This window comes from Eptesicus fuscus, chromosome 20, assembly GCF_027574615.1.
Source record: "Eptesicus fuscus isolate TK198812 chromosome 20, DD_ASM_mEF_20220401, whole genome shotgun sequence".
Classification (NCBI taxonomy): domain Eukaryota; kingdom Metazoa; phylum Chordata; class Mammalia; order Chiroptera; family Vespertilionidae; genus Eptesicus; species Eptesicus fuscus.
In genome coordinates this window covers 11,712,121-11,727,207 of record NC_072492.1, presented here as the reverse complement: position 1 = coordinate 11,727,207, position 15,087 = coordinate 11,712,121, and the positions used below count along the sequence as shown (strand labels likewise).

At 48.2% G+C, this 15,087-nt stretch overlaps 1 protein-coding gene across 1 annotated transcript; it reads left to right on the top strand.

The window, feature by feature from the left end:
- The first annotated feature begins 570 nt into the window (after positions 1-570).
- Positions 571-13,093, top strand: LOC129147360 (polyunsaturated fatty acid lipoxygenase ALOX12-like). Its single transcript, XM_054709266.1, has 14 exons — positions 571-705; positions 1,220-1,421; positions 2,708-2,789; positions 2,882-3,004; positions 3,121-3,224; positions 3,426-3,586; positions 4,766-4,909; positions 5,734-5,943; positions 8,626-8,712; positions 9,138-9,307; positions 9,808-9,929; positions 11,965-12,065; positions 12,187-12,357; positions 12,479-13,093. The coding sequence occupies exons 1-14, from the start codon at positions 571-573 to the stop codon at positions 12,656-12,658; spliced, it is 1,992 nt and encodes a 663-aa protein (XP_054565241.1). The 3' UTR covers positions 12,659-13,093.
- The last annotated feature ends 1,994 nt before the right edge of the window (positions 13,094-15,087 follow it).

Genomic DNA, 15,087 nt, shown 5'->3' with positions numbered 1-15,087 from the left:
TTCGTGCACCAGGCCTCTAGTAAATAAATAAATACATAAATAATTTTTAAAAATAAAAATTTTAAATGTTTTTTAGAAGAAGAAGGGCCTTCTATGGCCCACAATGATAATCTCAATGATCCTTTAGCAAGCAGACCTCATAGGTGAAGAGAAAGTGGGTACAATCGCCCAAGGACATCAAGCACTGCCAGCAAGAATAGGGCCCCTTCAAAAAATGCTATCAGTTGTAAAACTGCCCCCGGGTGTAGAGAGAAGGGAACATGAGGGCCTAGGGTGTATTTGCCCTTCCCTTCTCCCTCTCTTCCTGCACCCAGGCTCAGCCCCTCATCTTCCTCCTGGCCTCACTTCTCAGCACTTTGCTGAGAGGAGCAGCTGCTTGCCCCCACCCTCTGGGCTAATCCCAGGTTCTGGTTTGTCTGGGGTGGGGCCCAGTCCTGTAGTGGGCTGCCACACCCAGTCCTGCTTTATTAAGCCCTGGACTTCTGCTGAGGCAGCAAGACCCAGCCTGGCTGCGGAATCTTTGGAACCAGTAACGGGAACTCTGCCACCCAGGAGGGCCCACCTGCTGCCATGGGCCGCTACCGCATCCACGTGGCCACTGGGGCCTGGCTCTTTGCTGGGTCCTTCAACCGCGTGCAGCTGTGGCTGGTGGGGGAGCGCAGGGAGGCCGAGCTGGAGCTGCAGCTGCTGCCGGTGCAGGGCCAGGTCAGCATGGGTAGCTGGGACCCCCATCCCCGCCTGGCTCAGGGCAGGAGGCCGGGAGCGAGTAACAGCGCGAACACTCCCATTGGGACTTGCAGGAGTTGGGACGCCTGCCCCTAAGCGGAGAGAGGGTCGGGCTGGGCTCAACCCCTTTCTCCCTCCCCCACCGACCATGGTCCTCGCAGCCTCCACTACTTTGCCAGTTGACCCCAGGCCAGTGTCCTGGGATGAATGGTCAAAGGGAAGGTCCTCCGAGAGCGCGGGCGCGGTGAGAGCTGTGAGTGGACGGGGTAGGTGATGATGCTCAGCGTTCAATTCAAAATACTCAAGGCCTCGCCCCGCCTTCCAGGTCTTCCCGGTGAGATGGGCATCTGAAACCCACGGCGCAGGTGTTGGGAGGAGGCAATGCTGTCCCTGGAGGCCTTGTCCCCGGACTCCACAGAGGACCCCGCATCTCAGTTAAACGTCCTCTCCCGGGTCCCCGCTACTAGTTCTCACCGGGTTCTGGTCCCCACAGGTGGAGGAGTTTGAGCAGGACGTTCCCCAGGACTTGGGGCCACTGCAGTTCGTGAAGTTGCGCAAACACCACTCCCTGGTGGACAACGCCTGGTTCTGCGACCGCATCACCGTGCAGGGCCCAGGAGCCTTAGAGGAGGCCGCCTTCCCCTGCTACCGCTGGGTGCAGGGCGACGGCCTGCTGACCCTGCCCGAGGGCACCGGTGAGGGGCCGCCTCAGGGAAGTGGGAGCAGGGCCAAGGGATTAGTGGGGGGATGGGGGGGGAAGAATTGCACTGAGGCTTGAAAAAGTGCGTCCTCAGGAGGTTAAGGGTGGGCCAGAGAGAGATGGGGGAAAGTTATACATAGAATTAAAAAGTGGAAGTGGGCCTGGACAGGGAAATGAGTGATGTGTGTAGATCCCACCTTCCAAGAATGTGAGGATAGGGAATGGGAGGTGCAGCCATGCTGGTAAACAGAAGAGCCAAAGTAAAGAGGGAAGGAGATCTCCATGGGACTGGGAACAAGTTAGAGCAGGGACAGGTAAGGCTAGCACATGGACCCCTGAGAGGAGGCAGGGAAGGGAAGCAATAAATGATATGAAGATGAAGAGCTGGTTCGGCTGTGACAACATGGAAAGACACCTGTGAGGACAGGGAGCACACTGAGTGGGGTGGGGATGAATGAGGACAGCAGATATTGAATTAGTTGCTGTGGGAAATGAGAGAGGAATACAGAGACCATGAGGGCAAGAACAAATAAGGTTGGAAATATGAAACATATGATTTTGATATAGGTATAAGTAGTGATAAGAGTAGGAAGAAGCCAGTAAATATAGAAGCACACAGAGCTTTTGAGGTGTGGCAGGTGAGGTTCAAGAAGTGAATATTTACCAAATATATGTTAGAAAAAAAGATATGGGCATAGGGGTGATTAAGATTTTATCACCATAATCCAGGTGATTTATCCAACCATAGATATTGATGAAATAGGATCAGGTGAATTAAGGGACAAGAAAATGGTGGCAAACATGACACTTTGGCCTCAAGGCAAGAGATGAGGGCTGAGGTAAGTAAGACCAGGAGTGCAAAGTTGGGATAAATGTGTCTGGGGACTCAATGAACTGAGGCATAAAAGCAACAGAGCACAACTGAACACATGGACTACGATACGAAAAGAACGAAGTGAACTTGAAGCACCATTTTGCCTTTCCTGTAAAATCTACAATGTTCATTTCGCTTGCAAACAATCTTGCCTGACATTGAATAAGCTTGGTTGGCACACATAAGTCACTCTGGTGCCGATCCATAAGCCAAGTCTTAAGCGTCTACTCCAAGTTTGTCCCATTTTGCTGGTTTTCCTCCTAAGGCCTTCTTCTTTTTTGGCACCTTAAGGAGTTGTTCTTCCTGTTTTCTCCACTGTGTGATCATACACTCAGTGGGTGTTTGTGAGGACAAACAGCACAGGACCACACAAAACTGTGTGGCCAATTGTCTTCGTGTCTCCCCAGCCCGCCTGGCAGGAGACAGTGCATCGGATGTGTTCCAGAAACATCGAGAGAAGGAACTGAAGGAAAGACAACAAATATACCGGTGACTACCCACCCATATTAGACCCCAAGTTTCACCCCCCATCCCCTGACCCTGCCCACATCACTGACCTGAACCCTGTCCCCATGTCCTAGCTGGGCCACCTGGAAGGAGGGGTTACCCCTGACAATAGCTGCAGGCAGTGAGGATGATCTACCTCCAAATACGAGATTCCATGAGGAGAAGAGGCTGGACTTTGAGTGGACACTGAAGGCTGGGTGAGGAAAAGCCTGGGGCTCAGAGTAGAGTAAGGGCTGGGAGACCCAAGAATGGTGGTAAATAGTGAGGGGCTGAGGAATCAGCTAATGGGTTCATGCCTCAATGCCTGTCCTAGGGCACTGGAGATGGCCCTCAAGCGTGTTTACACCCTCCTGAGCTCCTGGAATCATCTGGAGGATTTTGATCAGATCTTCTGGGGCCAGAAGAGCTCCCTGGCTGGTCAGTGGTTCCCCAGGTGTCTATAACCCCTTGATTGACTGGAGGAGGGACATTGAGTTGTGGTGAATATACTCCTCCTCTTTGGGGTGATGAACATAACAATATACAGATGAAGTATTATAGAATTATACACCTGAAACCTATGTAATTTTATTAACCAATAAAATATTTTTTTTAAAAATCCTTCTCCTGACCCCCCAGAGAAGGTTCACCAGCGCTGGCAGGATGATGAGCTTTTTGGCTACCAGTTCCTCAATGGCGCCAACCCCATGCTGTTGAGACGCTCCACCTCTCTGCCCTCCCGGCTGGTGCTGCCCTCGGGGATGGAAGAGCTTCGGGCCCAGTTGGAGAAAGAACTCCAGGTACTCCCTCCAGCCTTTTATTGTCTTCTTGTTTGTGTGGGAAGAAGTGGTAAAGGGGAAGGACCAAAGGAAGGAGGCTCTGGTAACCCACTATCCCTGAATGCAGAATCCTGTGCTAGAAAAAACCCAGAGATGATAAAATATGTAGGAGAAACTCTGAGGAGCTCCTAGCATAGATGTCCAAGGCACATACAGGTGGGGCCAGAGATGTTAACTGGGACAATGACATTCCCTGGCTGATGTCAGTGCTCCCAACACCAGTGTTCTTGGGCAGCAAGAAGGATGAAGAATGCACTGCCAGGTGGGGAGAACGGAGGAAGGTTCCTGGAGGAGAAAAGCTGGATACAGAAAAGATGAGCTGGGTTTAAGGCAGACGAACAAAGCAGGATGTGAGCATGTTCATGTGCATGTGTCTGGATTCCGTGGCAATGGTAGTCAGGGAACCTCTGTGGATCACTTGGCAGAGGAGGTGAGATTTGGACAGCGAGTGAAACAGTGCTGAGCTGATGGGTGCCCAACACAGGGAGCAGAGCGCTGGGGGACGTTGGGGAAGGGGCACAGCCATCTTGACAATGGGAGAGTTTGCAATGCCCACAATGCAAACTGGACTGAGAGGCCAGGTTCTAAACCCACACCTGCTACCACAAAGCCTGCACAAGCCATCAACCCACACGAGGTGGTTTCTTCATTTATTTGAAATGAGAGGAATTGGAACCCCGGCTGGTTTGGCTCAGTGGATAGAGCATCTGCCCAGAGACTCAGGTTCCTGGGTTCAAGTGTGGTCAAGGGCATGTACCTCGGTTGCAGGTTCCCTGGCTCTGGTCAGGGTGTGTGCAGGAGGCAACCAATCAATGTGTCTTTTCTCGCATCGATGTTTCTCTCTCTGTCTTTCCCATTCCCTTCCACTCTCTAAAAATTAATGGAAAAATATCCCCAGGTGAGGAATAATAAAAATAAAATGAGAGGAATTGGACAAGAAGCTCGGGTTCTGCCAATAGAACTCTGGTACTGATTAGGATAATGGCAAGAAGTATATAAATATCTTTGTTTTTAATTAAATTTATTGTGGTGATATTAGTTAATAAAAGATAAATGTCTTTAACATCTTTCCCCCTTTGCCCTGTTCCTCTGGGAGTAGATCTTGAGCTCTAACCATGAATATGTTCCTCTGTTCCCCAGAAGGGTTCCCTGTTTGAGGCTGACTTCATCCTTCTGGACGGAATTCCAGCCAATGTGATCCGAGAAGAGCAGCAGTACCTGGCTGCCCCCCTTGTCATGCTGAAGATGGAGCCCAGTGGGAAACTGCTGCCCATGGTCATCCAGGTGAGGCACCTGGGGCGTCCGCCTCCCAACACTGCTCTCTGTTCACCCAACCTCTGCTCCCAGGGACCCAGCCCCCTGGCTCTTGGCTCCCAAATGCCATCCTCACACGGTGAGACGTGTCCTCATGTCAGTCTTTGCTTACAGCCTGGTTTTCCCTGACTCACGCAACTGGAAGTACCTGTTCAAGAGTCATAACGGCCTCTTGGAGTTCTCACCCTGTACTCAGTGGTTCTCAAACTTGAGTGTGCGTTAGAACCACCTGAAGGGCTAGTTAAAACACAGGTTCTGGGTCCACCACCAGATTTCTGACTCAGTAGATCATGGGTGGGGACTGAGAATTTGCCTGGCTAACAAGTTCCAAAGTGATGCTGATGCTGCTGGTTTGGGAACACACTCTGAGAATCACTACTTACTCTCTCAGTAGCCTTGACTCTAAATACACATTGTTTCCTGAATATCTTTTCTCCCAAAGTTCTCAGCAGTCAGCAAATACTGTCAATTTTCTCACACATCCGGCGTCTCCTTTACAATCCCCCCACCCTAACTCAGAACCTCACCACATTTCTCCCAAACCACTGTTAGAATCTCCTTACTGGGCTCCTGCTTCTGACTCTCCTGCATTCAACCTGACCCTCACGGCTCAGCACTCATATGGCCGCACAGCCAGTGAGAGGCAGGGTGGAAGGGTCCTCGTTCCTCCTACTAGATTATAACTTCCTGGAAAAGAATAACCTTACTCAGTCCTCTCTGTTTCCCCCGGAATGGTGACCATAATGTCATTCATAAAGTAGAAGTTCAATAAATGTTCCATTCCTTTTTCCCAGATCCAGCCTCCCAACCCCAGCTCTCCCACCCCATCACTGTTCCTGCCTTCGGATCCTCCACTTGCCTGGCTCCTGGCAAAGTCCTGGGTTCGAAATTCAGATTTCCAACTGCACCAGCTCCAATATCACTTGCTGAACACTCATCTGGTGGCTGAAGTCATCGCTGTCGCCACCATGAGGTGCCTCCCAGGACTGCACCCTGTCTTCAAGGTAAATCCTCTACCCTCCATGTCCCATCTTGCTGGCCAATATCAAATGATACTACAGCAGCAAAAAAATGTTTATACCAATTTGTGAAAGAAAGAGGGAAGAGTAGAACGAAGACTGAATCCATATTTTAAGACTTATATTTTTATTGCATCAAGTCACTTAATGTTTCTTCAGGACATGTTATAAGGGAACCCTCTGAAATTCCAGAGACCTGACAATCTAGCAATGAGCCTGGAGTGTTGCTGGACTGTTGTTAGTAAAACAAAACCCTTGCTCCTGTCATAGGAGATTTATTGTTTATCCAGGAAGACAAGTGATGCCCGTAAGAACCAACCAGTGAGTCACATCTGGAACTAGAATTTAAAATCACGAGACAGCCTATAAACACTATAGTATTGACGGAGAATGCCCCACCCCAACTGAGGAGTCTGCTGTAGGAATGGATCAAAAGGCAAGGAGAGCACCTAGTAGGTTAGTTATACCTTCCCAGGAAATAGGTGGAGAAAGGCATGCAAGGTGGTTACAGGAATGACAAGAAAACAAATCAAAGACTTGGTGAAGGGAGGAAACAGCAGGTGCACATGCCTGTGAATAAGACCGAAGAGAGAAAGGTCACAGGTCTAAGCTGTAACACCTCAGAGTCCACAGGATGGGTGAGTTGTAACTTTATAAAAGAGGATTTCAGTGTCTACTGCTAAACACAAGGCAGCAAAGTAAGACTTGTGCTTGCTTGAAAGTATTCTCAAAATCTTGATGACACTTTAGATACAAGGAACATGGTAGAGAAGGGACAACACTGATACAACCTTATGAACCAGAGCAACTGTCAAAAACAGCGAAGTCATGAGAGGAAGCCAGTTTGGAAGCAAACACAAAGCAAACACAAGGTGTTCAGTGTTAGGTCCACGGAGTTTGAGGTGTGGGCAAGATATGCAAATGAATACCTGGGTAAGGAGAACTGAACTGTGTTTCAAGCTGGGGGTTTACACCCTGACCCCAAAACCTGCCCAATAGTAGCTATGGCCTCATTAAGTCTGGGATAAAATAGACAAGATGGAATCCAGTGTGATTAATAGAATCTTGGATTTTACTGACCGCATGGTGCTCCTCCTGCATCACAGTCTGCTGCTCACCCCCCTGTACTAGTTCATCCCTCTCCACACCTCCATCCGCTCACCAACACAGCTTCATCTCCCGGCAAACCGCTGAGCTGTTAGCAGGACCCACAGGAGAAGTAACCTGTAAATGTAGGCAGGCTCTGCATTCAGACTGCCAGCATCTAACCCTGAATCCTGGCCTCAGCATTGACCAGAGGCTTGCTTCAGTGTCCTCGTCTCTCAATGAGGACAACAGGAGCCCCACGCGGGTTGTTGAAGGATAAAATGACATAACAGTGTAACACAGGCTGAAAGCCAGAAAAGCCATTAGTTCTTGCAATTGCAATTATTATTACTCTTATTAGGAATTGACTGTCCTCAGGTATCTTCTCTCCTCATGTGGATTTGGACTTTCTATGACACTCAGCCTCTTTCATCAACTTTCTGAAAAGTTTCAGACTGTGAGCTGCTTGGCAGCAGAGATATCACTTGGGTCATTCCCTGTATCCAGCATCAACTCAGATAAATACCAACGCTACAAGAGACCTGTATATAAACTGGGTCGAAATGAACACAAAATAGTGTGAGATAAAAAGAAATGTATGTGAGGATCAGGGGGCCTTACCTAAGGAAAGCTATTTTTTAAAAAGCTATTAAATCCCTAGCTGGTTTGGCTCAGTGGATAAAGCGTCTGCCTGCAGACTAAAGGGTCCCAGGTTCGATTTTGGCCAAGGGCATGTACCCGGGTTGCAGGCTCAATCCCAGTAGGGGCCGTGCAGGAGGCAGCCAATCAATGGTTCTCTCTCATTATTGATGTTTCTATCTCTCTCTCCCTCTCCCTTCCTCTCTGAAATCAATTAAAAACTAAATATTTTTTAAAAGCTGTTAAAGATAGAGGGGACCTAACTGCCTAACTGGGGGTTAGGCAGATTTGACGACAGCCCCTCTGCTGCTTAAGTAGGTAGCTCAGAATGGCTCCTCTCATTCTGACGGAAGGTGCTCGCCCCCTAAAAGCCTACAGTGAAGCGACCAGAGGATAAGGGTGTGGCTTTGATAATGAGTAGAGGGGTAATTATAAGCTATGAGGATACAAATGATAGAAGAACAAAAGAAAATCAAAAGGGGCAGATTCTTTAAAATCAAACACTCAAGGTAGAAATAATGAAAACAAATGATACAGCTGAGACTTAAAGACTTTTGTGTGTACTAAACCCTCTTCATACATCACTCACCTAAGCATCACCACTGCCTCCTGAAATAAGAAACCCATTATCACCCCCTTTTGGCAGATGAGGTGATAGATAGGGGATGAGACAGATTATTATTAGAGGGTCCATTACCTTGGACAGGGATCCAAGTGTAGATTGAAACCCAGGTCAGTCTAGCTCCAGAGCCTGACTCACAGGGGAGTAAAGAGCATGAGAATGAGTGACCAGAGAAGTAGAAGGAGACCAGCCTGCAAAGGCTTTAGCAAGGAGGAAAGCATCAAGAGGACAGGAGGCCACCATGCTGAGCACCACTGCCTGATAAAGAATGACTCAAGCATGTCCTCCATAAACCACCCCCTCCAACCTTCCCCATCCAGCTCCTGATCCCACACACCCGCTACACCATGGAGATCAACACACGGGCAAGGACCCAACTCATCTCAGATGGAGGTGTATTTGATAAGGTAAGGAGGTAATGGAATGTGGGGCTACCTAATCATCCAACTCTGCATGACCTCCTGTCATTTTTAAGATCCCAGATTGACTTGGCTGGTGTGGCTCATTTGGTTAAGCATTGTCCCATGGACCGGGAGGTGACTATTTGATTGCTGGTCAGGGCACATGCCCGGGTTGTAGGCTCAATCAACAGTAGGGGACGTGCAGGAGGCAGCTGATAGATGTATCTCTCTCCCTCTCCCTTTCTCTCTCTTTAAAATCAATAAAAACATTTTTTAAAATCCCAGACCAACCTGTGTAAATGTCCTGACCCTTAAATCCAGGAGCCTTGTCCCTTTATACCAATGTCATTAAATGTGAGAACCCCATATCTGAACCTCCTGTACACTATGCTCTGTCTTCTTCCTCAAGGCCTCTCATCTCTTTGTCCCAGGCTGTGAGCACCGGTGGAGGAGGCCATGTGCAGTTGATGCGTCGGGCCATGGCTAAGCTGACCTACCGCTCTCTCTGTCCTCCTGACGATCTGGCTGACCGAGGCCTGCTGGGAATCCCAAGTGCCCTCTATGCCCATGATGCTTTACGGCTCTGGGAGATCATTGCCCGGTGGGTGAGAGTGGGAGCTGAGAAAGGAAGGGTCATTGGGGACAATGAGAATGGGTCTTTGGCCTGAGGTCAGCATGAGGCAAAGGGAACATGAAAAAAGAAGGGTCAGACATGAGGATCAGATGACTCAATCCTGAAAAAGAAGAAGAATGAGGAGACAGTGGGTACAGTCTGATAAGGAAGAGACTAGGATGGGGGTAGACAGCCTTAGCTGGGATAGCTGTGGATGAGGGAAGGGATCTGGACAAACCAGGGTTTTTGTCAGGAAGAATGACTACACCATATATAGAGAATTTCTAGAAGTAATGACCCACATTTTCATTATTTTCTACGCTAATGTGTAGAAAGAGCTGGAGAATGTCCCAAAAAAAACAAGTCTTAAAGGATCTACACTCAGACACAGTAAGAGTGTGTTGGACAGAGGCCACAGAAAAGGATTAATGGTCAGAGGCTAGAGCCTTGTACTCGCAAGGAGCTCAGCTCCCTTCTCCTCTGGGCAGGTATGTGGAGGGGATTGTCCACCTCTTCTACCACGGGGATGACGTCGTGAGAGGGGACCCTGAGCTGCAGGCATGGTGTCGGGAGATCACCGAGGTGGGGCTGTGCCAGGCCCAGGACCGAGGTGAGATCCCTTCCCAGAGAAGGAAGCTCCTCAAACACTCTGCTTGGAGCCCCTTATCAGCCATGCCCTTCTGGGGACATGATCCCAACCCCTCATTACCCTCTCTCCCTCCACACATGAAGTATCTGAATCCCATTTCCACCTCCTAGGTATTAGGACCATCCTAGAAACCCAAGTATCATTCCCCTCAGAGACCCTGACCATCAACTTTTATGTACTTCCCCTTTGCCTAGTCACAGATGCCTCCAACCTGCCACAGCATGGGGCCCAGTGGGTCCAGAACCACAGCCAGTGGGTGGGGGATCTGCCCAGGCCCTACTAGAGTCATCTCTCCCATGGTGTCTATTTTCCTGCCTGAGGATATGAATGGGAAGATTTTTCCATCAAATCCCACAATGACCCACTCTGGTTTTCCTCTCTTATCCTCTCTGCTACTATCCAGCACACACAGAGGGTCCAGGCATGCAAGGTCATTCTAGGTGCAAGCTCAATACTGTACCTTTGGCTCAAATCTAAACTCGGTTCTCTGTCCCTTGGGGCTCACATTCCTTTTGCCAATCTGTCCTTCCCCCCACACACACACCCTACCCCCTACCCCCCCCCCCCTGCTAGGATCTAGCCACTGACTTAAGATCTAGTCATTAGCTTTAGCACACCCTAATCACATTTAACTGCTGGGGAAGAAATTGCCTTTCTTGAGCTTTCCTAGGTGCACCCTCCTCTCTCTAGCACGCATGGACCAACCAGGACTGCTTCAAATCGTCCTTCAGTCCCTGCTCCTCACACTTCACACCAACATCTCTGCCTCTGTAGGATACCTACAGACATTTACTGGGGAGCCATTATGGCCATGCCCTGGAGATGCAGTGAGCAATAAACCAACAACTGCGCTCTGGAGGGGCCTCTCCCTGTGGAATCTGAGGCTGCACCATCCCCACCCTCCCAGGACCAAACTCTCTAGGACATCTCAGTACCATCCTGTAGGTTCCACTTGTCCCCAAGTCTCTACTTCCTCTGCCTGGCCATCTTTTCCCCAACTAGTATCAACTACATTTGGAAAATACAACTTTCACATGTTAACTTTAACCTCCAACTAACTGCCTCTCATTCTCTCCCCCTAGTTCTCATAGCTGACTTTTACCCAATTTTCCCAACAGACTTGTAGAGGAAATGTGCTAAGATTAAAAACTGTCAGAAATTAGCAGTCAGAATCCCAAGTTCAAGGTCAGCCTCTGCCTTTTCCCAACTGTGTCCATTTTATCTATAAAAGGAGAGTGATTATACTTGTTCAACTTAAATGATTGGATTATAAGGTGGCCTGGGATAACTTGTGGAAAGCCTCTCTTGGCTGTGACACTAGGAATCACTGACTTCTCTTATTCCTCACCTTATAATTCGGGCACTTATAATTCCCTGTCTGGGAATAGGGGGAAGCAACCCTAAATTCTTAACCATTTCCATTTTTTAAGGAGAAGATATTTGATTAGTCAATCTTTTCAGCCTCCAACCCTTCCATAATGACAATAATTATTATTTACTAAGCACTTGTATCAATTTTTTATACATTATCTCATTTATAAGATAAGTATCATCTACACTTTACAGGTGAAGAAATTGAGGTCAGAGAAGTTAATTGGCCTAAGCGAAGTGGTCGGCAAACTCGTTAGTCAACAGTCAAATATCAACAGTACAACGATTGAAATTTCTTTTGAGAGCCAAATTTTTTAAACTTAAACTTCTTCTAACACCACTTCTTCAAAATAGACTTGCCCAGGCCATGGTATTTTGTGGAAGAGCCACATTCAAGGGACCAAAGAGCGGCAGGTGGCTTGCGAGCCGCAGTTTGCTGACCATGGGCCTAAGGTATCCAAACTAGATTGCTTGAGCCTGAACTGAAAACCATGTCTGATGGAAATATATTTTGAGTAAATGAACCAACACCCATCAACTCTAAAATACAGACATCCCAAGACATCAACCTTTATTTCCCTCCTCTCATGCTGTAGCCTCTAAATCCTGTTCCTTTCCTCCCCAGGTTTCCCTGTCTCCCTCCAGTCTCTGAATCAACTCTGCCATTTCCTTACCATGTGTGTGTTCACATGCAGTGCCCAGCATGGGGCCATCAACCAGGGCCAGGTATGGACAGCTGAAAGCCCAGGTCCCTGAAAGCAAGTGTCAGGACCTCAGGATGCCCCAGGGAGAGATAGGGGTTCAAACCCTAAGTGCCAGGATCCTAGGTTGTACTTTCTTTCCCCAGCTGGACTGGTATGCCTGGGTCCCTAATGCCCCGTGCACAATGCGAATGCCCCCACCCACCACCAAGGAAGATGTGACAATGGCCACAGTGATGGGCTCACTCCCTGATGTCCAACAGGCCTGTCTTCAAATGACCATCACATGGCATCTGGGGCGACGCCAGCCAGACATGGTAAGTGAGGACTCTAGGGAAAGAGAAATGATGACGGAAGGGGAACAGCAGAGTGAGGAGCTAGGCTCCAGGTGCTTCAGCCTTCAAACTAGAAACTGGCTGATCCTTTGTTCTTTCTTAGGTTCCTCTGGGGCATCACAAAGAAAAGTACTTCTCGGGTTCCAAGACCAAAGCTGTACTAAACCAATTCCAAACAGATCTGGAAAACTGGGAAAGGGAAATGACAGCCCGGAATGAGCAACTTGACCTTGCCTACGAATACTTAAAGCCCAGCAACATAGAGAACAGTATCACTATCTGAGCTCTATGGTATCCCCACCTGGAGACCTTCAGCTCTCCGAAATAAATTCTCTACATCAGTATCCCACTGGCTCAGAGCAGGGTGGTGGTGGTGGGGAGAGTAGGGTGCTAGGAGGGAAGGGAGGCAGCAAACCTTTTCTGTAAAAGCCAAATAAAAATTGTATGCTATGTAGGCCACACAGTCTCTGTCACAACTACTCAACTCCCATTGTAGCAAAAATCAGCCAATATCTGCCCTAGCCAGTTAGGCTCAGTGGATAGAGCATCGGCCTACAGACTGAAGGGCCCTGGGTTCAATTATGATCAAGGGCACATGCCCAGGTTGCAGGCTTGATCCCCAGTAAGGGGCATGTTGGAAGCAGCTGATCAATGATTCTCTCTCATCATTGATGTTTCTATCTCTCACTCTCCCTTCCTCTCTGAAATCAATAAAAAATATATTTTAAAAAACAGTCAATATAAAAATGAATGAGTATGAATATGGTCCAATAAAACTTTATTCATGGGCAGTGAATGTGAACTTCAGGTGTCACAAAATATTCTTCTTTTGGTTTACAACATGTAAAAATACAAAAAACTGGCCTGAGGCACTGACACTACTTGCAAACATCCAGAGAATGCTCTCAGGGGTGGTGGGAAGATTTCTTGGAGAAATGAACTACCTCAACTAATTCTCCTTTCCCAGGAGCTAGACTTCATGCTTGGTGGCCAACTTAAAAATTCCTGATGCTGTTCCTTCACAACTTTCCCTCCACCTCTATTTCTCTTATTCAGACACCTACCCTGGAATAAGAAAGATGCTCCTAGAGCAAACTAAAATCTTTTTGCTTCCTTCCCCGAAGAGTCTCAAACAAAAGAGACATGAAGTTCATGTCTCAAGGCCATTTTCCCAGTCCCTTTAGTACACTGGAGTCACTACCTGTGATCCAGGTTCTATGTTTTCTTTCACCACCCTTTTCAGTACAATATGCACAAAATAAATGGGAAAGCACCACAAAATTATGCAGTTTGCCTAGTTACAGGGTCTTGGGTTCAAAATGACCCCTCTCAATTATGCTTTGATCACTGTCTTCACTAGGCTAGGTACAAGCTCAGAACAGAACTGTGTTCTTCAAACATGCATTTCCTTGAATGATTATTACAAACCAGTGTCTTACCAGTGAGGTATACAAACTTTTTCTTTGGAGTGAATGACTTACTCATATTCTTAAAATCGTGTCCCCTACCTTATTCAAAGGGCCTATAATCCGCTTCCTTAGTTTACAGTAGGGAAGCAAAGTGACGTTTTGTGTGCTATTTCTTTCTCCAGAACATTTAGCAGGACCACGCACCTTCACAACCTCCCCACATTCTACTTTCCCTAGGCTTTTCCTGACGCCCATGTTTTTCCCGGATTTGGCATCCAAAACCACTTAGTATTCCATGTTTGGTAACAAAATGTTACTTAAATATTCCCAATGCCAAGAACGCTCCACAATTTTACTCATTTTTTCATCTTAGTATTTTAATTCAATTTTCTATAATAATCCTCTCTAATAAAATGGTAATATGTAAATTAACCATCACTCCACTACATAAGCCACGCCCACCAGCCAAGCCACACCCACCAGCCAATCAGGGCGAGTATGCAAATTAACCCCATCCAAGATGGCTACAGCCACAGAGAGTAAGGTTTCCCAGGTAACAGAGCAAGCCAAGCTTTCCATAGCCGTTGCAGGCCTAAGCCTCCACTCAAGCTACAAAGTTTCAATTATAGAAGGTAAACAAATTCAAACAAATGGCAGCAGAATGGAGCTTGAGAGAGCAGGCCAGGGTTGCCGGCGGCAACAGGGGAAGCAAAGCTTTCCGCACACCCTGGCTGGGCTCACCCGCTTGAGGCTACAAAGTTTCAATTGTAGAAGGTGAATTAACTGCCACAGAAATGGCTGCCGCCCTGGAGGGAGCAGCAGGCTTGGCTCCTCTCCAGGCTACAAAGTTTCAATTGTAGAAGGTAAATAAATTCCAGGTACCAGAGCCTCCACTTGGGTCACCAGGGGGCGTGGCCGGGCTGCAAACCACCACAGGCCCCTCGCTCAGGCCGCCCCATGCCCCAAGGGAACCCCACCCTGATCAGGGACACCCTTCAGGGCAAACCAGCTGGCCCCCACCCCTGTACCAGGCCTCTATCCTATCTAATAAAAGAGTAATATACAGATTGATCATCACTGCAACACACAATATAGCTGCCCCCATGTGGTCAAAGATCCTGCCCCCATGTGGACACAAGATGGCCACCACAACATGGCCAGCAGGGGAGGGCAGTTGAGAGGGACCAGGCTTGCAAGGGAGGGCAGTTGGAGGTGATCAACCCTGCATGAGAGGGCAGTTAGGGGTGACCAGGCTGGCAGAGGAGGGAAGTTGGGAGGCAAACAGGATGGCAGGGGAGCAGTT